Source organism: Grammomys surdaster, unplaced genomic scaffold, assembly GCF_004785775.1.
Source record: "Grammomys surdaster isolate TR1022 unplaced genomic scaffold, NIH_TR_1.0 348, whole genome shotgun sequence".
NCBI classification, from domain to species: domain Eukaryota; kingdom Metazoa; phylum Chordata; class Mammalia; order Rodentia; family Muridae; genus Grammomys; species Grammomys surdaster.
The window spans coordinates 26,937-51,397 of NW_021604767.1; the positions used below are offsets into that span (position 1 = coordinate 26,937).

General features: G+C 39.3%; 1 protein-coding gene across 5 annotated transcripts in view; it reads right to left on the reverse strand.

Annotated features, from left to right (window-relative positions):
- Positions 1–1,406: 1,406 nt before the first annotated feature.
- Positions 1,407–24,461, reverse strand: part of Utrn (utrophin) — a 429,847-nt gene continuing 406,792 nt past the window's right edge. For 4 of the 5 annotated variants that reach the window (XM_028779235.1, XM_028779233.1, XM_028779236.1 and 1 more), the window contains 9 exons: positions 23,008–23,046; positions 22,740–22,805; positions 21,648–21,713; positions 14,212–14,370; positions 13,636–13,876; positions 10,725–10,833; positions 10,024–10,116; positions 4,586–4,608; positions 1,407–3,518 (listed from right to left, as the gene is read on the reverse strand). In XM_028779235.1, coding sequence (XP_028635068.1) covers positions 3,510–3,518; positions 4,586–4,608; positions 10,024–10,116; positions 10,725–10,833; positions 13,636–13,876; positions 14,212–14,370; positions 21,648–21,713; positions 22,740–22,805; positions 23,008–23,046 — 805 coding nt within the window. In that variant the 3' untranslated portion in view covers positions 1,407–3,509. The remainder of the gene's footprint in view (positions 3,519–4,585; positions 4,609–10,023; positions 10,117–10,724; positions 10,834–13,635; positions 13,877–14,211; positions 14,371–21,647; positions 21,714–22,739; positions 22,806–23,007; positions 23,047–24,461) is intronic. The other variant, XM_028779234.1, reaches the window with a different exon arrangement.

Here is a 24,461-nt window from a genome sequence, read left to right on the forward strand (position 1 = left end):
GATGGTATTTTGGTTGTTCTTTACCAAGTTCTAACTGTTGTCATGGGGAAGGGATTTGAAGAGCCAGTCTGTGCAAATAGCAAATAGACATCAATGGCAAATATGTCATTTAAAATACAGTGAGAATGTCAATGTCATAGGATAAATACAGAAAAAAGCTCTTCTGGTTGTCACTCCCTTTTTCAGTGACTCAGTAAATTCACTGGAAACTAATGGTTTCCTTAGGAATTATTAATGTGACTCATACGTCATGGTAGATGAGACATTCAAAATATTAGTTTAATTGTTTGTTCTCTTTTTAAATAATACATGGAGGAATTTTCTAATTCTTGGAGGGTTGCTTAATTTAGGATTCAGGAAAATTCTTGATACCATTTTGCCCTTGAGAGCTTTAGAAGTAAATTACATCTGATACCAGACTATATATAAATATATATTTATTGTATATTGTCCTGTATATCTTATATATGTATACTGTACATAAAACATACAATAAAATCAATAGTACCAATGATCATGTAGTTTTAGAGTCTGTGCTGGTTTGAATGAGAAGGACCCCTATAAGGTCATATGTTTGCATGCCTGGTTATCAGTTGGTACAACTGTTTGGGAAGGATTAGGAACTGTGTCACTGGGGGGTGGGCTTTGAGATAGCAAAAGCCTATGTCATTCCAGTTGTCTATCTCTGTCTCTCTCTGCTTAGACTTGCCCATCAGTCATAAGCTCTCAGCTACTTCTCTAGCACCACTCCCAGTCCTGACGTGCATGGACTCTAACGCTTCACAACTGTCAGTCTCTGGATTGAAAGTTGTCTTTTATAAGTTGTCTCAGTTATGGTGTTGCTTTGCAGCCACACCACACAGAACACTAACTATATATATATATATATCTAAAATAAATATATAGATATACCTAAATAAAAACAACTAGTTGTTTATATATAACTATATATAGTTATACATAATACATATATATGTTCATGTATATTTTTATTTAGTTATATATTAGTTGTATACTGTATTAGTTTTGATATATATATATATGTGTGTGTGTGTGTGTGTGTGTGTGTCTTGTGATGAAAGTGGATTTGAAAGAGTAACCAGACAAATCTCAGTAGCACCAAGTTATGAAAATGAAGGTCCAACAGGCTTCATGAATATACTTATAACATCCATTTTTCCCTAGCACTAAGGTTTTGATTTGTACAGGAAATTGAAAAATAGATAATCATATGTATGTGCAAGAAAGGAGAGAGATAATGAGTGAACAGAGACTAGATTAGTGTATAGGTGAAAGAGTTTCAGAAAATATGTAGATTTATCAGGATTTAGATCATCTTACAGTTAGCTTTCATCACATACATTCAAAGGTCAGATTTCATTAGTGAACACAGCCAAACATCAAAGTCATTTTGTGTTAAAATTACTTTTATTCAGGATGAAAAATACAGTATGTAACATATTAGATGACAGTCTGTGATTAGCTTTTTTTTTAACCACATATTTCAAAAGAACAATACACTTATTTTTCATCATGGTTACTGTAATATTTATTTACTTCTTATTTATTACTCAGAAGGTTACAATGTAGTGTTTTGTGTAGCTTTTTCTGTAATAGCAGATAGAGATCATTTTGCATACAAACACAGGCAGGAAATAAAAGAATATATGACTCCTCAAAGCAAGAACAAGGAAGACACCAAATCTACAACTTGGGGTTCTGAATTCAGGGAGATTTTTATTGATGTTGTTTAAACAGGTGCTTTCCTGGGTATGAAATGGCCTGATGAAAGCGCTAGGCTTTGCACACTGCGGCAGATAAAGCTATGTCCAACACAATGGAGGAAGATGGTTCTGAGGTAGAAAGGTGATCATGGCTCTCCTCTTATATAAAACAGTTTTCTTCGTCTCAAAATATCTATGCTGCAAATAGACACCCTTGCCCCCCAACCCACCCAACCGATCCTAAAAGAATAGCAATTTCTAACTTTCAGCCTCCTTCTGGCCAGATCCCAATGAAAGAGAACCCAAAGTTAGCATGTCCTGATGTTTTAAAAGCATGTATGTTTGAATCAAAACATATTACCTTTACTTTTATTTTTGGTTTCTCTAAAATTGGTAATTAAATGTTAAATTAAAAAAAAGGAGAAGAAGAAAAAGCAAAACAAGCCAATATCTAGCTTAACGCACTCAGAAGTAGAGGCAGGGATACAATCATCTGAGCATTAATTTCATTCTAGAGAAGCAGTGATGTAGGCTTGTGATTGACATCCTTCTCAGATGTACTGCTGGTCAAGTGAGGGGTCATGAGGCATCTGTCTGTCTGCTCCAAAGCTTCAAATTAGACAGGCACTAAGTGTCTGTCTGCTTTCACAAAGGAAACAACCAGAGCTTTCAAAACTTACACAGGACTTAAAAATACAAAAACAACAATAAAAGTCTATTCAAAGGGAACAGAAGAACATGATGTGTTCTCATTTCACAATGGGCTAAGTCTGCTGTGTGTTTTTATAATGAAAACCAAGGCTGCAAGTACTAGGTATTGTACCAACTTTGGTTTCTGAGTCAAAATGGAAACATACTTAAATGGTAACCCTTGGTAAAATAAGTTTTTGAGACTATTACAATGCAGTCTTCTTTATTATAGAGATTGCAAGATGAAATAAATAAAGACGTCAAGATCTACTTACAAAAAAGGAATAAAAACAGGAGGAAAAATACCCCAGCAGCTTGCCGTTTAAGTCCACAGGATTTTTAGTGTACTCATCCAGTGGTTACTAAAGGACTGTGTGTATGATGTCGAGTAAAGTTAAATAGTATATTCAGAATTGTTGCCTACTCCACATATATAAAATATTTGATTCAAATATATGAACTTAAGAATTTGGCCAGATTACAGAAACAAATACATAGAATCTATTTGGTTGTATGGCTGATGAATTTATAAATAACCAAAACATAATGGTAAAATAGTCAAATAATAAATGAAGTTATTGTACAAGGTTAATATGAACAGCAGAAGGAATGTAATAATGTAAAGTGGTCTAATTCTTATGCAATTTTTTCTCTCGGTTATTAAAAAGACAGTTTCATATTAGAAAGCCCCCACCCACTTTCCCATGGCTGTATAGATTATACAAATCAGTGACAAATGCTTTACCACCTCCAAATACTTCTCTGTTCATTAATTTACAGTTGCATAGAAAGGGGAGAAGAAAACAATAATATACGTTATTATAAAAACAAAATATCCTTTTCTCTTTGGATAGTCAGTGTTTGATTCCCTCAGTAGAACACTCAGTCAGCACTCAACAGCTTGTGTCATGGAGCCACTATCCTTTTCTCTTTGGATAGTCAGTGTTTGATTCCCTCAGTAGAACACTCAGTCAGCACTCAACAGCTTGTGTCACGGAGCCACGGAGCTTCGGGGTTGAATGGGACTTGGAATTGGCATTTGCAAAAGAGGGCAATACTGAAGGTCAGGAAACGCTGGTTGGCTGGATAAATGCTTCACATTGCCTGTGGCAGGGAAAACACCAAGGTCAGAAGAATATCTGCATAAGGATGTTCAGGTAGTGAAGACTTGTCAGTTCTTCATGGGAAAATAGGGGCTTCTATCAGAACTAACCAAAACGTTCTCCTAAATGATTGTGCTGAACTGGCTTAACAACGGTCAACTTTCCAAAAACTCAGTTGATGTAAAACTAGTCAATTCTGGTGTTTTCGCTTATGAACTTGAATGTGGCTATAGGTCAACACAATCATTGGGATGCATACACAGCAGTGTTCCTTAACAGCTACCTTAGTCATACACTGTTTTGGGATATGTCCTCTTCCCTGCACATGAGCACATTTTCCCATTACACTCTGATGGTCCTTCTGCCATCTCACTTCCCTTTAAAACCTTTGCTTCCAATGGACCAGGACTATTGGGTGTCATCAGAAGATGCTTACCCTACCTACTGTGTCACAGTCTGCTTTACAGAGACCTGTTTTCTAGCCAAGACTCCTGTTTCATTTGCCAATAAGATGAGACAATGTTCACTGTTTTGAAAGGACTAATAAATTCACACATGAAAATGTTTTCTAAAGATCTATTTTGGACCCATGGTATATTTTAAATAACGGTTCCTCATAAGAAACACAACAAAACTGAAAGTTAATAGGCTACAGGTTCCAGAAAAGCTCAATGTATTTTTTAAATTAAAAATGGCACCTCTCTCTTCATTGGAGTAATGATCTTGGTATTACCCTTGTGGTACCAGGGGCATTTCAAAGTCTGTGTTCTGTGACAAACGTGAGATTTGAGGTCAGTCAGATTTACACAAAGTCTTGTATAGTAGATAGCAAGGAATGAAAACCAAGATCCAGTATGGAGACTTTGAGTGCCTCACAGAATCTGGTTTGGAAACCCCCATGGGTTGTTCAAAGCAACAATCTGTTGTACAGAATCAAGTAACACCTAAACATCAAGCAGCTTTACTCAATTATATGGAGAATGAAGTAAGACTAAATCAATAGCAGCCAATGTGCTGATGCCAGGATGGGTTCAAGACAGTGAAGTCAATTGAGCCATTAACTCTTACCTGTGGCCTGCTAGGAACGTTTGCTGAAAAAGAAAATAGAAGAAATCAATCCAGGGCTTTACTACTGCTTTGTGTCTTCCATTCTCATGCATGCAAATGTGTAGAACACTCTTCAGAGGGAGAGAACAGCTCTGCCCTCACAGGGATGATAGCAGGAAGTAGGGACGAACTACCCTGACCCTCTGGTCAAATGCTCTAACCAAGGCTAGTTTCCCCACTAAGCGTCTCATATCCCATGTGATTTGAAATACAAACATTCTAAAAAAAAAAAGAAAGAAAGAAAGGAAAAAGAAAGAAAGAAAGAAAGAAAGAAAGAAAGAAAGAAAGAAAGAAAGGAAGAAAAAGAAAGGAAGAAAGAAAAAGCCAAAACTCCACACAAAACATATGCTAGCTCTTTAAAAACATATGCACTAAAACATTCAGGAAGGTCTTAGTTTTGTAAAACAAAGAAAAATCTTAAAGCTTTATTTTATAACTGTGACATGTATGTTTTTTTGGCTTATGTATAATAAGTACAGAGGAGATTCTATATATTGTGTTGAATATACAGTTCAATTCTGACCAAAAGGGTCCTTAGAGGGAATCAATATTTTCTGCACACCTTGGCACACTCTCGCTGGAAGCTGTGGGGAGATGATACATTTGCATCAGTGAAAAGGCTAGTCTATTCTTCAGCATCTTGTGGACTGGGATCAATACTGCCTTCCATGGGTTCAGTTAAGAGCACAGAAGTTAGCCTAAGCTACTTAATAACCCTTCAATGTCTCTGTTGTAATGGGCCTACGACAGAGAACCTAATGTCGTGGGCTTACTGAGACCTGGCACTACTGAGTATTTTCTAGATCTCTGCTTTGTCAGGCTCATCTTTCACTGAGATCATGCTCATAATCCCTTGGTTCTGGTGATCTCCATTAAAAAAAAATTCAGAGATTATAATGAGTGTAGTCTAGAAGACAAAGCTGGTGACAGAGAAGGGTAGAGCCCCTCTGAAGAACAGCAACAGTCCAAGAGACCACTGTCCACAATGACATTTTAGGCGGGCTTCCAGTGGTTCTCAACCTTCCAAATGCTGTGACCTTTTAATATAGTTCCTCATGTTGTGGTGACCCCAACCATAAAATTATTTTCATTACTACTTAATAACTGTAATTTTGCTACTGTTTTTGAGTTATAATATAAATATCTGACACACATGATATCTGATATGTGACCTCTGTGAAAGGGTCATTCGACTCCCAAGGGTATTATGATGCACAGGTTGAGAATTGTTGCTTTCTGAAGAAAAAAAAAAAAAATCCCAGAGTTGAAGAGATGCTCAGATCAGCAGTTAAGAGCACTGGCTGCTAGCATCTGTATTGTAACCCACAACAGTCTGTGCCTCCAGTTCCAAAGCACTTGACTCCTTCTTCTGTCCCCCACTGGCACTACATGCGCATGGTATACAGACATGAAAGCAAGCAAAACTTCCATGCACATAAAATAAGAGTAAATAATTCCTTTAAAACCATCTCTCAACAAGTGGCTTTCCATGAGGAAATCTGGACTGTGCAAGTGATTGTCCCCACCTGCCCCCCAAGGAGGGAGAAGTGTATGCCTTTGTGTTAATGCCCCAAAGGTTTAGGATTCCTATAGCCTTCCAGAAAGGATGTCTACCTCCTTCTAATACCAGAGACATGATTAAGGACCCATTGCTGTTGTTGTTGTTGTTGTTCTGAACAGTAATTTAAGTCTCACTGTTTCAGCATTTTGCTTTACAGGCCACTGGCTATGTCCTCTAAGCCTGCCAATATTTGACACGTTCAGTGAAGATTCATCCTCAACATAGGGAAAGGAAGGAGGAGACTTGCTCCCTGATGATGGCAATATCTATCCTTGGCCAAAGAGGGAGTGTTTCTAATCAACTACATGTTGCATGCTTCCAATCCCTCATATTCCCATGATGAGGAGGAAGAAAGGACATCTGTGGCTCATGCCGTGTCTTTGTGAGGAGAGAGGAGGGGAGAGACGAAGTAGGGGGTGGGGGGAGAAGGCTATCCTCCTTGTGATGGCAGGGAAGATGTGAGCCCTGGCATTTGAGAGAAGAACCAGGATAACACAAGCCTAGTCCTACAAGGTGTGGCCCATCAGAGAAAAAAGAGTGAACCCAGGTGCACATGTGAGCTACATCCCGGGGGCAGCCAAGTTGAATTATCAGTAAGGACATGTTACAAATACACACTCCATCAGAAAGACAGTTATGCTTCCGTAAATAATGGATATGTAATAGTGAAACCCTGGACAGAAGTCTAATCTATTTTGCCTTCCTATTTCTTTTAATCAAATAAAACGTGATAGGTGGTCCCTAGAATGAGCTGTGTATTTTAAAAGGAAGTTAAGTAATTGTTGTGCCTTTGTAAGCCTTGAGTTTTTGATGGCTGCCACTCAAGGCTGACAAATGCAGGCTGGTCATGGTGGAAACATCCGCATAAGTTAACAATAATTCTGAAAGCATTACTTCTAGCAGGGAAAAACAGAAAGAAAGGAAGAAAGAAAACAACAACTTACTATAAATATTCCACATATTTGAACAACTTAAGCAAACTATATTATGCTAACAAAGAAATAGTTTTATTCATTAGTAGAATTTTCTACTGCATGACTGGATAATTGTCAACACAAATGAAAATCAGTTCTTTAATTCTTAGGATAAGATGGTGATACTTGCATCTTTGCTTTGAGATTCCATGTCATTTTAAAAGGTCATAATTCAAAGATGCCACCACTGCCAATTGCGATATTGATTCAAAAGGCAAGAATTTTAAAGTCTTACACACAACGCCATGCAGACACGGTTTTAAAAAATCAGCTAACAGAAGCTATTCATGCAGTTAGGATTTATGAATACAGACTCTCATTTTAATTCCAAAATTGCCACGAGTGAAAATTCATTTGTAGCCTTGCGATTTCTTTAATCCACAAAGGATCAAAAGTCAAGATGAACACACAGCTCAGTCTGTCCATCACACACTGGCTACAAGCAATTTGAACATTCTCCTCAGTGATAGAAACTCAAGAGTGTTTTGCGTTGAGAGCCTGCGTGTCCCATTTATTTAGATAAACTTCCAAAGGTGGTCAGTAAGCTTGGGAATTGCAGCCTCTTAATAAAATATTTGCTGGCCAAGCAATTTAAATAGAACATTAAAGCTAACGAATCCTGAAAAACCTATCTAAGTGATATCTGGGAAATTTTCAACCCTGACATTTCTCCAGTTGTAGAAACATGATCATACCTGTAAATCACTGACTTCATCAATCTGGAAGTATGTATTAGATACCAGATCTGTATCATGCACTAATTGATTCTGTACAATTTGAAATGATTTAGTAATCTTAGGTAAAATTCTGAGGTATGCAATTTTGTAAACAAGACAATGGAGTTTTTTGGGTTTTTTTTTTTTTGAAATTGGAAAGCATTTCCTATCTTGCAGATTTTTATGTTAGTCCAAAAAACATATGAATATAAATAATGAAAAAGAACAAACAATGCCATTTTCAGTGAGAACACATAGCCTGTAAATCCCACAGGATTCTAAAATGTATATGTACTTACTTAAGAGGTACTTGAATTCTTCATTAACACATCACTAGGAGTGTTCATGTATAGAAATTCTCACCATTATAAATACTGGTGGATGTACACACTTAAGGAGAATACCAACAGTTTTCCTCTTAAGGAATTGCAAGCCTCTTTAAATAACCCAAGGATGGGATCACAGGTAAAGAGGTCCCAGTGCAAGGGAAGAGTTTAGCCACTGCGGTGTAGTCTCCATAGAGACTAAGCCTTTCCTCCAGAACCAATCACCATGAGTCATTCATCTTGTTCCCAACCAATGGGAATTTTACACTTGCATTAGGGGTCAGGGCGTGAGGCAGCAACATTTACCTTTGAAGACTAGGTGTTGTTGTACAGTTATGATTTTTTCATTATCTTCTATTTAAAGCAGGGCATAGATGAACATTTTAAAAATCAAGTATACATATCAGAATATGACTTAGGAAAGATTTAGAAGTGCTTTAGAAAAAGAGACTTGCAAAAAAAAGTTCTGAATTTGTGGCACATTTTCAATATAGAAATTATGCATTTTATATTTTTATGTTTATTACAAAGCATAGATTTAAGTATATCTCGCACTCTGACTTCACTGCCAACAGATTTTTAAATTGAAAAGGTCCAGCATTACATTTAAATAAAAATTTCTAAACAGAATTCAATTTACAGAATTTGTTCTTTAATGATGAATGCATTTATGTGGCAGCTGAGGTAAAAGTAATAGCTTTTGGAACCTTTAATTCTGAAACTTTTACTCATAAAACATGATAGCCTTTCTAGCCATTGGGTACTATATAAGTCAGAACAAAACTTCTCACATGAAATTCAACCTTGAATTACAATTAATATAACACATTTAACATGCTTATCAATTATACCAACAATTGATACATCTTTTTTCCTCACTTAGGATAGATTTGTCTAGGGAGCTGACAGAAAACAGTGAATCAAAAAAACTGAGACACAAAATTGTAGTTTACTGACTGGCTGGTTTTAACATCCATTTGAGAGGATCTACCCCTAAATTATAAGTGACATTTTCATGTTCCTTAAAAGTATACAAAAGTGTCACAACACAGTGGTGTGTGTCTGTCTATGGACTCAAGTAGACTGTTGCTGGGCCGAGAGACCACAGAGGTCTCTGAGGTGAGAGCAGATCAGAATCTGAAAGGTGGCAAGAGGCCAGCAGAGAAACCACTTAAAGAATTCAATCGATTAAAATCATTAGGTAATTTCCCCTGGGAGTTGGACTGCTCTCATTGGGTGATTTTCTGGCTCTTGGCTGTTCATACAGAGAATTCAGACTCATAATTTGTGACCCTGTGAATCATCTAGCTTCCACACAATGATTATTTTATTCCCTGAAGAGGAAAAAAAAAAAGAACCATTTGAAAGAGAAGGGGAGGGCAGAAATAATTGCTTTCTGAGACTGACTTCGAAGATATCCGGCGATATGTCTCAAGGGAGGTAGGAAGTTACCTTAGAAAGGCTATGTTCGTCCTCGTTTGGCATGGCACTCAAGGCTCTTCTTTGAAGTGACACAGGTTTCTTATAGCCTGGACTTAACCAAAGTTATATCCTAAAAGCAGACATTGTTCTAATGGACTTATGAGGCATGTGGGAAAATCTCCAAGGCTAGGATCATACCATCAGTGGACTTCAGAATCTGGCATCTGAATGGGGCTTCATTTTCTTTGTCAACACCTATGTCTGTGTTATTTCAAAACAGCCTGCAATCTTGTTTCTAACACTGGCTTTGCTGTCATGCCAAAGAAGACAGAGAGCTGCAAGTGGGGAAGGAGGAAGGACAAAAGACAGTCACATCACGATGGCTTAGGTTTCTACTCACGGCTGCAGGAGGGAAACGTGCTGTTGATCTGCTCCATCACGTCCGTGAGGTCCGTGCTGGGGTCATGAGGTGGGGCCAGTAGGTCCTCAGATGCTGAGACAAAACATAGGGGAAGCAGGGAGCTTGAAATTAATGCCCATCATTCTTCCAAAGAATCACTTGCAGGCAAAAAATATTGCAACGAGCCCCAATATATTAACAAGATATGAATTGTCATCGAAAGGAACAACTTCTGAGACAAATAGAAGCATGTGTATTAATTTGACATATGTCTCTCTCTCTCTCTCTCTCTCTCTCTCTCTCACACACACACACAAACACACACACACACATACAGAAACACACACACACATACATATACTCACATATGCACACAAATGCATACATCCACATGCACACACATGCACACACACACACACACGTTATTCTCAAAGCAAAAAAAAAAGTCTTGCTTATTTCAAATGAAAGGGACATTTTTCATCTTTCACGAAAATTGAATCCACTCCTACACATTTTATAAACAAGCACATTATGACTAAAGTGGTTTTGTTATTATTAAAATGGATCTACATTCATCTCAGACTAAAGAGAATAATGTTTTATGCTCCAGAGCACCCAGGCGTAAGAATGCTAGCAACCAAAAAACAAAACAAAAAAACCCCAGCCAAGTCCAAAGCCAACTGTGCTTCGGTGATACCCACCTGCCTGGTGGAACTGTGGTCCTGGGTCAGTGTCAAGCGAGTAGTTCAATGCAGAATGCTGCGGGGAAGCCCAGGGGGAGACACCATTGATGCGGGAATCAGAGTCGGGCTGAAATCACATGGAAAATTAGAATAAGAAAGATTCCTGTAATCTAGAAAGGAGTGTGTTCCTATCCCAGCCAGTGCCATGGTTCTTCATGGCAATTTCAGCTTAGGTCGGGGCCCAAACACTTCTCCTGAGAGTCAAAATGCTTGCTCCATCTTTGTGCTTTGAAGAACTTATTGGTATACCACAGGATTTCTTTTTGTCTGCCATTTTCATCTCTCAAACTTTACATTATTTTTACATCAACCTAGTAAACTTAGAAGTAGTTTGGGTTCATCTTTCAGAGAGTGCCATTGCAATTTGGAAAACAGCAAATGTACTAACTTTCAAAATAGCTCCCCTCAGAGGTGATATGAAGAGAGATTTTACCCCAGTGGGTTTTGGATTCCGTAGCTTGAATTCAAATTCCAACTTGGACTGCTCAGAAGCAGCATAGAGTTCTAGGCAAACTACAGAACCTATTGTGTTAGATTCTCTGTGTATAATTTTTTTGTATTAACATCTTAGTGTGGATGTAGAACCAGGAGGAAGTGATGCTAAGAAAGCTTTACTGGCCAGAGCCTTGGCATAGAATTGTGTCAGGAGAGTGATAAATGAGTCTTTCCAAAGCCATTTGCTCAGTCTGACACAGGGCAAACCCTCCATGATAGCTCCTGTGCATATCTTTGCGCCGGCGATTGGTGTGCTGATAAATACATGGTCAAAATAGAAAGTGGGGTCTATAGTATGGGAATGTAGAAATTACTTTTTGATGTAGGTGTTCCATTAAATCCCTATTAGTTGAAGTCTGGTAGTTTTCCTTGTTTATATTGAGTTAAGTTTTCCATCTACTTCCGACACAAACACTAAATCATTAGGAAGAGATAAGAGCTCCACAGACTGGGATATTCTGAGCCACTTAGATATCAGCTAGTTCCAAACACATTACTGTGTAACTCTGAAGGCATATGAGCCACTAGGTTCTTGGTCCATTAGGAGGCAGGGGGAGGGGAGGTAAAATGAGTCCAAGAGCCTTTTTCTTCCTCCTAAGAGCATCAACAAGGTACACAGCAAGGAAAGACTTTAAGCAGTGCTTCTGCAACAGTTCCAGGTGAACACTAAATCGTGGACACTAACAGTTGATGCTTCTCAACCTTCCTAATGCTGTGACCATTTAATACAGATCCTCATGTCATGGTGACCTCAACCTTAAAACTATTTTTGTTGCTACATCATAACTGTAATTTTGCTGCTATTATCAATCGTAATGTGAGTATCTGATATGCCAGATATCTTATATACCTGTAGAAGAGGTTGTGACCCACAGGTTCAGAACTGCTGCTCTAAGAGATCACACAAGGAAACTTATCCTTTATTTAGGTGCTACTTGAGAACTTCAAATTCACTCTACAAGCAACCCCTGCCCCTCTCCCACCAATGTATGTGACACCGAGGTTAGAATCAAGCAAACAGTCTGAGTAAGGTCTTAACAGAAAGCCAAGTCTTGACTCACTTAGGAAGCCATTATTTTCCAAAGAGACAGAATTTTCAGGCTTTTAAGTAAACAACTCACATAGCTATGTCAAAGAAACTCTCTGATGACAGACAGAGAGAAAAAGCAAGTGGCCAAAGGAAGGAGAGGGACCAACTGCCCACTATGTTGGTAATGCAAAAATTATAATGCTTTCAAGATTCCTGACAAGATAAAAAGACCCTGGTGGCAACTATGCCAAGACAGCTTTCTCAAACATAAGCAAATCCCTGGAGAAATGAGTTTTTTTTGATGCAGTATACCAACTTGTGGAAAAGGGCATCTCTGTTAGGAATGTCACAGGATGTCACACCCCACAGGCTGGAGAAAAAGGCAATGTGATAGGACTGCTGGTGCTAGTCAGGAAACCTTGTGTGAGGAATCGATGTGTCTGCAGCAAGGGTGTCCTCTCTGTTAGCTCTGCGAGCTGACTGCCCTCTTCCAGTTAAGTCAGTCGGACTATTAACTCTCTGCAGTGTGCCCCCCCTCCACTGTGTTGCACCTCTCATGGGACTACCAGAAGCAGAAAGGCAGAAGCCATACTCTACGCTTCTGCCTCAAACCAAAGAATGATGGTTTCTCAGAACTGTGAGCTATTAGCCAGTATTAAATCATAAAAGAAATGTACTAGCTTTGGCTGAATATTAAGAAAAAAAAGCAAGAGAAAACAAGGAGAGAAGGAGGGAGGAGCAGGGAGAAGAAAGGGAGAAGCAGGGAGAGAGGAGGAGGGTAAAAGATGCCATCTCTGTTAAAGGGTGAATTATTTTGTATTCATCAGAAACATATGTTTTTCTCACAATGAACATTGTATTGCTTATTGTCAAGAAAGTTTGCAAGCCACTGCTCTAGAACATCCCCCAGTGTAAGCAAATAGCAGTGGCAAACTAACAGCCACCTGTTCCCCTGTGTTTTTGCAGACAATGATTTTCGAGGTACCTTCTCAATCCTAGTTCTCTGGAAGAAAGTGTTAGATTAAAGATTGTAGGTCACTTCATAAGGAATCTTCTCTTATAAAAGGCAGGCTCCTGTGTACCATTGGATTTTTTTTTTAAAAGTCAAACTAGTCTAAGGTGGTATTTTAGAGCAAAAGAAGAAGGAATTTCTACAGTCAGATGGGAAAACAGGTATTTTTGTATCAGTGAAGATTCCATTCATACACAGAATTAACTGTGGCAGTGATAATGAAAGGAGATGTCCTATCGGCTACCAAGGCCAAGCCCAGGCTTCTATGAGGTGGGCAGGTTGGAGGATGGGCGGGTCATGTTGAGAGACACAGGATCCCCCCCACCCCCCACCTGCTCCAGGAGCTGTCTGAGGCGGTGCAGCTGAGACTCCAGCTGTTTATTGTGATCTTCCAAAATCTGCATCCTTGCCTCCAGCCGCCCTTTGTGCTGCCGAAGGAGTTTAGCTTCCGCTATAAGTTCTGAGTCCTCAGATGTGTGGTGAGGAGACACAACGGAGTCTGGAGGGGAGCCCACAGGGAGCCCCCTTCTCAGGTGCTGCTCCTTCAGCTGCTCATACTCCACCTGCAGATTTCTAATATGGAAAAGAAAAAATATAAAAATAACCAGAATTATTATCAGGTGTATCTTCTCTTCCAAACTGGAACTCCAAATTTAGCTGTGATACTCTTCATCTTATGGAAAAACAGTTATTAACAGGAAGAGCTATTAAGAAGAAAATGGTCTTCAAGCAAGACTGTTCCCAGGACCCATCATTAAATTACAGATGCATGAGACCCTACATACCCCAGCCTGCTAATGTCCTCCCAAACATGGATCTTATTGTGATGTCTTAGACCAAAGCTCTGAGAAGACAGAAGGAAGGGAAGGAAGCAAGTGGTATATTTTCTTTTACTGGGTCTAGCTCACCTTTGCTCTTCTTCCAAGTCAGCAATGATCCGCTCCAGTTCACCACGTTCCTCCCTCTCCACGGACTTGAGGATCTGAGCTGGACTCTGTGGCTGGCTCACAGGAGACTCTCCGCCCAGTGTCTGGCAGTATTGCTGGATGAGGGCATGCTCATCCTCCCTGGTGAAACAAAGAAGATGGACATCAGCTCACATCTGGGTGGTGAGGTCTCTGAGCACAGAAGAAATAAAACCAGTGACCACTGGCTGGACCAGGCTGCTTTGGAACTCTGTGTCTCCATGGCCATCCTTTGAAAACTCAAGCTGGATGCTGAAGTTCATGTAACAGGGCTTGTGTAGGATGAGCTCAACAGATCAAAACTTTCATGTCACAATCTGTTATTCTCACAATCCCCAGAGAGCCATTCCACTCAACATCAAAAATAAAATAAGACACATCCATGCCTATACATAAGGGTAATAAGTTGTTATAAATCAGGCTTAACGGGATGTATCCAACCTATGGCCATAAGCCACATGCAGCCCAGGATAGCTTGAAATGTGGTCCAACACAGATTTAGATAACATGTTACAAATATCAAACAAATAGACATGCCTAGAAGCAGTTAATATAAAAGTTAAGGAGGATATAGGCAAACACATCACTCACTGACTACAAAGAAAATGGATCAAAAGATCATGGAGCCAAGAATGACTGATCTTTCAATTTGGCTATAACCAATTTCCCTATGTTTGATAACCCAAAGGATTTACAACATATTTCTATTTAAATACCTGCATAAATGCAATTGTACATATTTGTAAAATAGCAGTAGCTATTTTAATTGGTGGCATCATGAATAATTTTTAGGATCGCTATCCTGCATTAAATGATTAATTAAATTTAATTCATTGAAGTTCTTCATCCAATAATCTGTTACTGAACTAGACACATGAAGAGTAGTGTAGATGCATGACTGGCAGCAGCAGAAGGGTGAAGGGGCTCAAGACCAAGTATGTCTGTGGTATGAAAAGGCTTCCCAGCTGGGCTGAAATCTCTGTTCTTCCTTTGTGAGGCAGATCTAGTTGGATGTCCTCAGGAAGTTGTGACTGTCACATCCCCTGGCTCAGGAGATTTCAGAGCCCTCTAGCATTCTGGACATGGCCTGGTTTGATAGTTTTTGCCAAGAGGGGAGATAAAGGATAAGGCATCAGGAAAATAAGTCATAGCTAATGTGTCCACCAGAATTTAGAATGGAGCTGTCCTATGGCTCAGCCTTCATCATAAGCTGTGCAGCCACACCGTTCTCTCAGCATCTTTGGCTGTTGCTCTGGACCAGACTGAGTCCCAAAACAGCCAAGGGGAATTTGGAAGTCCTGGAACGTCATTGTTTCACCTGTACCCCAAAATCCCTTTGCTCTTGTGCAGATGAGAGAACGAGCACTCTGATTCTTGTGTGTGATAGAAAATCCATCCTTGGCATATCACACTTTTGCTCTGACAGTCAGAGGTCTGAAATTGCATCTAGGATTTAGTGTGTTCTTGGAAAATGTGTGCTGCTTCGGGAACAGAGATGGGGGGGCGCAAGGAGAAAACTGGGTACTGTATCTGCTCAAGCATCAGAGCAGAGCTCCATGAACCACTGGTGACTTAATGGGCCTCCTTCCTTTACAAACACACACACACACACACACACACACACACACACAGACAGACTGTATGTAATGGTGTATATACATTACATATATCCACATATTAAAAATAAAACTCATACACTTTGGCTAAGCTTAAAGCCTAACTTGATGTCCCTCCTCCTGTTAAATGCCTTTTTATCGGTGTGTGTGTGTGTGTGTGTGTGTGTGTGTGTGTGTGTGATAGTTGTTTACAACAATGGTGGAAAAGGAAAATAAAGCAGGTAAATGACACAAGAGGTGGAGTTGGCCATGACATTTTCTCACTTTTCATAGTAAATGCGAGGTCTCTGGGGGGAACAAAAGAAGCCGCTATAAAAATCACATGATGTCTTGAGGTTTCAAAGGCTGAGAAGAGCAGGAGAGTGGGTATACTACCCCTCAACAGCCAGAACTCCTAGGCTACTCTAGTGATTTGGATATGCTTGGCTCATATGAAGCAGCAGTATTAGGAGGTGTGGCCTTTTTGGAATGGGTGTGGCCTTGTTGGAAGACTGATGTCACTGTGTAGGTGGACTTTAAGGACTCCTAGTGCTCAAGCTCTACCCAATATAGAAGAGAAAGCTCTCTCCTGGTGGCTTTCGGATCAAAACACAGAACTTGGCAACTCCTTCTCTATTACCCATCTGCCTGGATGCTGCCATGCTTCCACTACGATGATAATGGACTGAACCTCTGAATGTATAAGCCAGCCCTAAGTAAATGTCTTCCTTTATAAAAGTTACCATAGTCATGGTATTGCTTCACAGCAATAGAAACTGTAACTAAGACAGCTACCCACACAGAAAAATGAAACAGAAATCTGGAAGGGAGGGCCAAGGAAAATGACTCCACAAGTGAAAGTGCCCCAAGCCAGATGACCCAAGTTGACCTCCAGGACCCACAAGGTGGAAGGAGAGAACTAACTTCCACAAGATGCCCTCTGACCTTCATGTATATGACACACACACACACACACACACACACACACACATACACACACACATACACACAAAGAGCTTATGATCAGTAGCCTAGACATAAGTATTTGAAGAGGCAAAAAGCAGAGATGAAGCCCAGAAGCCCTGAGATGAATAAATCAATGACCTGAGACACAAGTTAGTGGTTGTGTATCACAGGTGATGACTGGAGGGACCACTCTCTGATCATGTGGAAAATGAGGCAGTAAGAAAAGATGTGAGTCTAAGACGCAGCTAGGACAGCGCAGATGGACAAGGTGTAAAGATGTAGGACACATACAATAAAGCAACTGCAAGAGAAGACTACAGTGAACATACTGCAAATCTTTTTCGGGCTCAAACACACCTAAGCAAGCAACTAAGTGATGGAATATCCAAGAAAGCAGAAAATGTGTTATGTCAGTAAATGTTCTATATTTTAAGGATAAAATACCACGAGCATTAAAAATCAAAGCAAAGAGTCATTTACAAAAGAAGGAAAAGCTTGGCCTCCTACTGTCCCAGATACTTAATGTTCAATGACAAGGGGGTGATGGGTGGAGTCCTACCTCAGTCATTTACAAGAGCAGGAACAGCACTCAACTCTATACCACTTTGTCCATGGAGCAAAAGAAAGAATGATCAAAAACAAAGCAAACAAGAACAAAACTAGATTCAGTTATTGAAATAAATAAGAGGAAAATCTAATTAGTTATATAATGCCTGTGGATAGTATCCCTAAAATCATAAAAAATAAAACCCAAGGTCAATACCTTAAAAAAGATAAATAATAAAAGTATGTACCCAAAATGTAGCTTAAATTATCTTATGGCTAGGACTGACCACAGATCATTTATTCCCTAAGAACATTTGTGTAGACACTTGGGCCTGGGGATTAGGTGCTTCATATTGACATAAACCACACTTTTGTTTTAAAATGTTGGACTGGAAAAAATGATGCTAGCGATAAGAGTGCTTGCTAATGTCCTAGGTTCAAACATCTGCCACCTACATGGTGGAAGAAAAGAATAGCCTCCTGTAAACTGTCCTCTGGTGTCTGCACGCATGCAAGCGTGCATATGCACACACAAATAAAGAAGTAATAAATACATTTTTTTAAAGTTGGGCACTGAAATTCTATTTGGGAAGCATTTTGTTGTCAGTATTAATGTAAATTCACCTCTTTTGTGAACTTGATGTACAGTGCATTGCAATAATTATCATGGCCACTAACTACACTGTTTGTTATGGTGTCTGGAAGAGAATTAAGGTCATCTCTGTAAAAATAACAAACAGAAATAATTTACATGTAGCATAAAATCTTGGCCTTAAATATTTTCATAGATTATTAGCCTTAAAGGTTAAATACAAAAATAGATCCGTTCTACTGTTTAATTGTATATAATAAAAACCAAGAGCACCCTCATTATGCAGATAATGCATCATGCACCAGATTAGGGCTATTAAATATCAATAGTGTGCATCATACTGAAATAGAAATTATTTTTAAAATGTAGCCTGTATCGAGAGGTATTATTAGATAGAATATAATTATACTGTATGTGATGCATATAGTAAACACCATCTACATTGCAAAATTAGTACCTGTCACATGATGAAAGAGCTGTGATGAACTTTAAAACCAATGCTCTACTCTAGGTTTCAGATTTACAAACAGTAATCTCAAGGTAGACCATGACCAAGTCCCAACTTCTATCCACATAAAACAGCATCGCCCAAAGGCAGAAAGTAGATGAAGTGAGAACCTGGTTATTGGCCTCAGGGACTGTCTAAGGGTCTCTAGGGCTGTCCTGAGTCCTGCCCCTTTCTAAGATGTGTATGATAAGATGTATATGTAACTCTTCCTACAAAGATACTCGGGAGACTTAAAACTAATGTCCCAACAGATCATCCAGAGTCTGGCTTTCAGAGAAATAGGGGGTGCTTGGGACTGCATCATGTAGGGGTCAATTCTGGAAAACTGGCATATACTCCGGGCCACCATATATAGACTCAGCCTACGATACATGAAGGCTCAATAAACAATGGACGTTCATGGAGGGGGAGTACTTGGAGAGGGGACAGGGAATTGTTTCCATGATCCATCCAACTTGAGGGATCAAAGTCACCTCCAACTACTGGTATGTTGGCTATTGCTGAAGGCACAAAACCAAAAAAAAAAAAAAACAAAACTAGGAAAAAAAAAAAGAAACTAAAACTATCCTGATTTTCTTGTCACACATACATGTGAGAATACCCAGATTTGAATAGGGCTCCACCAAACAGCTCACCAACATCCTGAGTGGAAAAAAGAAGTGCCTCTATCACTTCACTGCACTCTAAGGACAAAATGAATGTCTGTTGACTGAATCACCACATCAAACGCCTGTGCATGAAGTCTGTGGAACTGCTAATCATTTGCATAATTTCTCTGCTCTGATACAGTAGTGAGAAAATAAAGACAGTGATTATTGAATTTGAGTAGTGCCTAGGCTCTGTCTACATAGTAAGGAACACAAAGAAGTTAGAATTTTTATCTTAACTTTTATTTTTCAGTTTATGTAATTCCCTGCTACTTTTAACATCGGTGAGAACTAGCCTGATTTAAAATGATATTTAAGATACTTCATTACTCTATATGAAACACCTCCTGTTAGGTTATATATGAAAGAACAGTGCAAATACTTTATTATCTTTGAGGTGGAAGTGGTTTCTGGTTCATAACATCTGAATAATAATGCTTAAGTCATGACTTACGATGGCTAAAGGCTGAGATGGCAAACTTTTGATATTTAAAATAGAAAAAAGTTCCCAAGAGCTTCCACTTATAAGCTGAATGATAAGTGAAATATGGAACAGACTTAAGGGAGACATTCTTTTTTTTTTTTCTTTTTTTTTGGGGGGGTGGGTGTTTTTGGTTTTGGTTTTTCGAAACAACGTTTCTCTGTATAGCCCTGGCTGTCCTGGAACTCACTCTGTAGACCAGGCTGGCCTCGAACTCAGAAATCCACCTGCCTCTGCCTCTGCCTCCCAAGTGCTGGGATTAAAGGCGTGCACCACAACTGCCCGGCAAGGGAGACATTCTTTATCAGCGTTCTTAGCAGTGATTATCAACCTGAGGGTCTCAACCCCTTTGGGAGTCCAGTGACTCTTTCACCACAAGGGTCGCATATCAGATATTTACATTGTTTTTTATAACAGTAGCAAAATTACATTTATGAAGTAGCAATGAAAGTAATTTTATGGTTTGGGGGGTAACCACAACATGAGGAACTGTATTAAAGGGTCACAGAATTAGGAAGGTTGAGAAACACTGGCTTGAGGTATTCTACTTGGCTTTCTCCAGTCTTTGTTAATGAAAACATAGACATACTATATTCTAGAGCTTCTTGGGTTCTCCTGGGCTCCCTGTCTTGTCAAAACTATAGTGAGCCCACAAGTCACATCAACTTGAAACTATAGAAGCCTTTTTACACATCATCTCATAAAAAACAAGGTCAAAACAATATCTATTACAATGGTATCATCAGAGAGAAAGCATTTGCCAAGAACATTCCACAGCCAAGCATAAGACGTACAAATAAGGAAATCAGATACAAAATATCTGGCTTTGAGGCTATTTTTAAAAGATATTATAAGTCAATGAAGCTTTCCCCACTTCCTAATAAAATAAGATGTTTGTAAGGGAGTTATTTTTCAGTGAATGGCAGAGAGAATATTTCCAAGCATGTGTGGACAGCATTGCTAAGAGCAGAGACTGTGAAGAAAATGTTAGTATGCAGAGAAGAGAGGAGTTTGCAAAAGTGTGTCGATCCCGGATGTGCATTTGTAAAACTATCAATAAACAGCAATATTATGGGCTGTAGAGATGGCTCCGTTGGTAAAACACTAGCCACGGAACCATGAGGACTTGAGTTCAGATCCCAGCTCTGATGTACTAGCAGGGTATGGTGGCACACATCTGTAACACCAAGGCAGATGGTAGTTGAGGGAATTGGGTGTGGGTGGTAAAGAGAGACAGATCCTCAGAGCTTATTGGTTGGCCAAATAAATGAGATCTTCATTGAGAAACTCTGTCTCAGATAGACAGACAGACAGACAGACAGACAGATAGATAGATAGACAGATAGACAGAACAATTGAGAAAGATAAAGACACCTGTCCCCAAGATATATGTACAAACATATGAACTTACATATATGTGTATTCATCCACATAAATACAAACATAAAACAAACATACACATCTACAAAAATGCATGTCAGTATTATATTTAGAATAATCAGCAGCAATCTGATTATTCTAAAGCAGGTGGGTTTATTCACTAAGTAAATAAACACACTTCATTTACACTAACATGGCTTAAAAGCTTAAAATGTACATAGAGTTTTTGGAAACACATCATTTTGGAATGGGATAACAACTCAGACGCCATGGTCCATGAAGCTTATTCCTGAGTTCTAATAGAAGGAGGCAGGGTTAATCAACCAAGAACCTCCCACATTCCAGAACCAGGTTCCTTCCTGCCTTCCATGGCCCAGTTATCACCAAGGCGACACATTTCCACCATTGTGTACTCTCCCCGTGCATATGCTCCGTATACCCTATAAAGCCCACCATCATAACCTGGCCCATCTCTGTTTTTCCATCCCTGCTCAGAGGCAGCCTTCTGCGTCTCCTCACTTCCCCCAGTAAATCTTTGGCATGAGGTCTGCTGCATGGTGTGGTGTTTGTGGCCTTCCTTGGCCCCAATCACCAAGATACTCTTTCATAATCAGAACCCTTTCAGTTGGCCTCCTGGGCAAGACTCGATTCACGATGCACTTACACACTTCCTGTGGTAGAACTGCTGTCAGTTAAGAAGGATCCATTTGTCCTTTCCATCTGGGCCAGTCTGAAAGTATGAAAACAAGGAGATGATATCACAGGGCTGCAAATGGAATGATCATCCAGAAGCATCCTTGCTTGTTTTTAAATCTATATTAATTATGACTAAACAGAAAATAGTCCAAATCTCGCACAATGGTGAAATTAAAACCACCTGTACTGGTAAGCTGGAATTTGATCACCACTCACATTGGGCCTGTAGGTGGGTACACTACAGTGTGAGGTCTTCTCATTGAGCTCCCAGGCTCTCTAGCTGGTCTCCACTGAAACGGAACAACCTTCACATAAACCTAATTATGTTCCTCTCAGGTTTGAAGATTCACCATGACTTCTCTTGACCTAGAATGTGAGCCAACCCCTGATAAACTGGGCCCTGGGTTATCAGACTATGATCTTCACTACCCCCCAAGTCTCTCAATTCCTTTCCCTTCTGTGGCTCAGTAAAGAAACCACATTCTTCCACAGTATATTATCTAACAGCTTTAAAAATCTGACTTAGTCTCAATTCAGTGCAAATATTAACAGTTTTTTAAAATGGTTCTTAAACTAGAGATTTTGGATACATCTGGCTTCTAGTGTGACCAATGGTTGACATTAAACACTTTCCTGAAAGTTTTGCACACTACACGCAGGCCTATATTTTGCACTGCTTAGGGACCCTAATAATCAAATATTAACACACGTTTAATTACATATTGCAATTCATATGTGCATGGTCTCCTGAGGGTAGCTCCAATTCTCACTTTTATTCACTGGAACTAGGTTATATTATCTGTATCCTGACTGCTGAATGTTTGGAGTCTCAGCAACTCTATAACGGCAGCCTATTGTAATCTACTCTTCATAGAATACATAGCAGGTATTAGGTAAAGTACAAATTACATCATAAAAAGATAAAGGCCGAGGTTCCACATGTAATAGAACCACGACTTCTGCAAATAAACTCCCACATCAAGGTTTGTCAGCAGCCTTGTCACTACCAAAGCAGAAGGACTCTGGGTAGCAGAGAGCGTGTTGATTACCAGTCTCTTACCGTGTAGCATATTGTTCTATTCTTGAGTGGGTGTCATCATGAAACAGCTGAGGGGACTGGGAGGGGCTGTAAAGTGGGAAATAAAAAGGCAAGGGCTTTAGTCTCAATATTGACAAATGTTACCAGTTAGAAGGTTAGTTAAGTAATGAATCTGCCATGCAAACAAACCACCAGTGTTGTCCCCCAGGATGTAAAAGTAGTAGTTTAGACCCCTGCCAATACTCTTGATTAGAGCTTCCCTCCTGTGCAGGGGGCTGTGAATACTCACTCATAATGCTCTGGCCACATACTGATGAGCGTGATAGGACTGCAGAGAGGGGACAGGGAGACAAAAGTCACAGAACAAACATTTAGAGCGATTTCACACAAAAGCAGAAGGTGGCGGATTCTCATTGGTTTTCCACTCACATTTGGCTATCGTGGAAATCACCACCAGGAAAACCAAAAGCAACTTTCCCTGCACTTGCAGCATCCGTGTGTCAAGATGGTCATCACGTTTTAGAACAGTGAGACTGAAAAGAATAGCCAAATGTGCTAAGATCACCCCACATTATAGGCTGTTGGAAGATAATGTTCCAGAATATTCCAAAGGAGACAATTATATTTCTTTTTCTTGGAGAAGACATTTGATCAGAAAGGTGAATTTATTACCTAATTACTAGACTATCAACATCAGAATTGAAGTAAAAAGGGTTTCCTGGTTCTTCATTCAAAAATGTAAAAGTTTAAATTATGTGTACACCATATTTCTCAACTTCAGATACACTTGGAAAAGAAAAGTCTTCCTGCCTACATCTGCCCTACTCAAAGAGTCAAATCATCAGCACATTGAGGGTGACTTCTCTAGAACAGGATAGACTTCCATCTTGTATGATGTTATTAACTAGAAGTCCTCTCTAGGAAACTACATGGGTAACCAGTTCTGCTTGAATCAGGGGCTTAGGTCTGAGGCTGGATTATTCACTGTCACCTACAGTACAGGGGCAGTCATAGACTCTCAGATCCCCCAGGAATTTCAGATCTTCAGGAAATGCCATTGAAACAATTCATCCCAATTAAATGGTAGTTTAAACTCTTAACATTTGAGAGAAGGTGTTGATGAATTACCTGATGAATGTAGAAATTTAAAAGCACAGAGAAAATTAGTACTCTGCTTAATTATGTAAAGTCTCTTGAAAAAGCAAATGCTGATCGAGCAAAATCCTTTTGGACTTCCTTTTCTATTACAGTGCGGACTTGAGACACAGTTAATGATCTCATTATCTCCTGCTGTGAAGCACAAGATGATGTGTGCACGGCAGACATTAAAGAGATGGAAGGTCATCTTATTGGGTAGGAAGCTAAAGTTCTTTAGACCTGCTTTCAACAATGGGCATTCAGCCTCTATGTCTGCCCAAATACGTATTCTGTAAATAGAGTAAATTGTGTACATGTAAAAGAGAAGATGGAGCAGCAGGGACACAGTATTATTCCTCATCCTTAGTATACCACTGCTTTTCATTATCCCTGAAACAGGGAAAGTAAATGTCAAGAGACAGACAGCTCTGCACCCTGTGCCACACTTCCTAAAACAGTAACTGCTTAGGAAATTATCTCTGAAATTCAAGCATAGGACAACATTCGATATAAGCTTTCAACAGAAGAAAAATTATGTGTGTGTGTATGTGTTATACATACATATATATATATATATATATATATATATATATATATATATATATA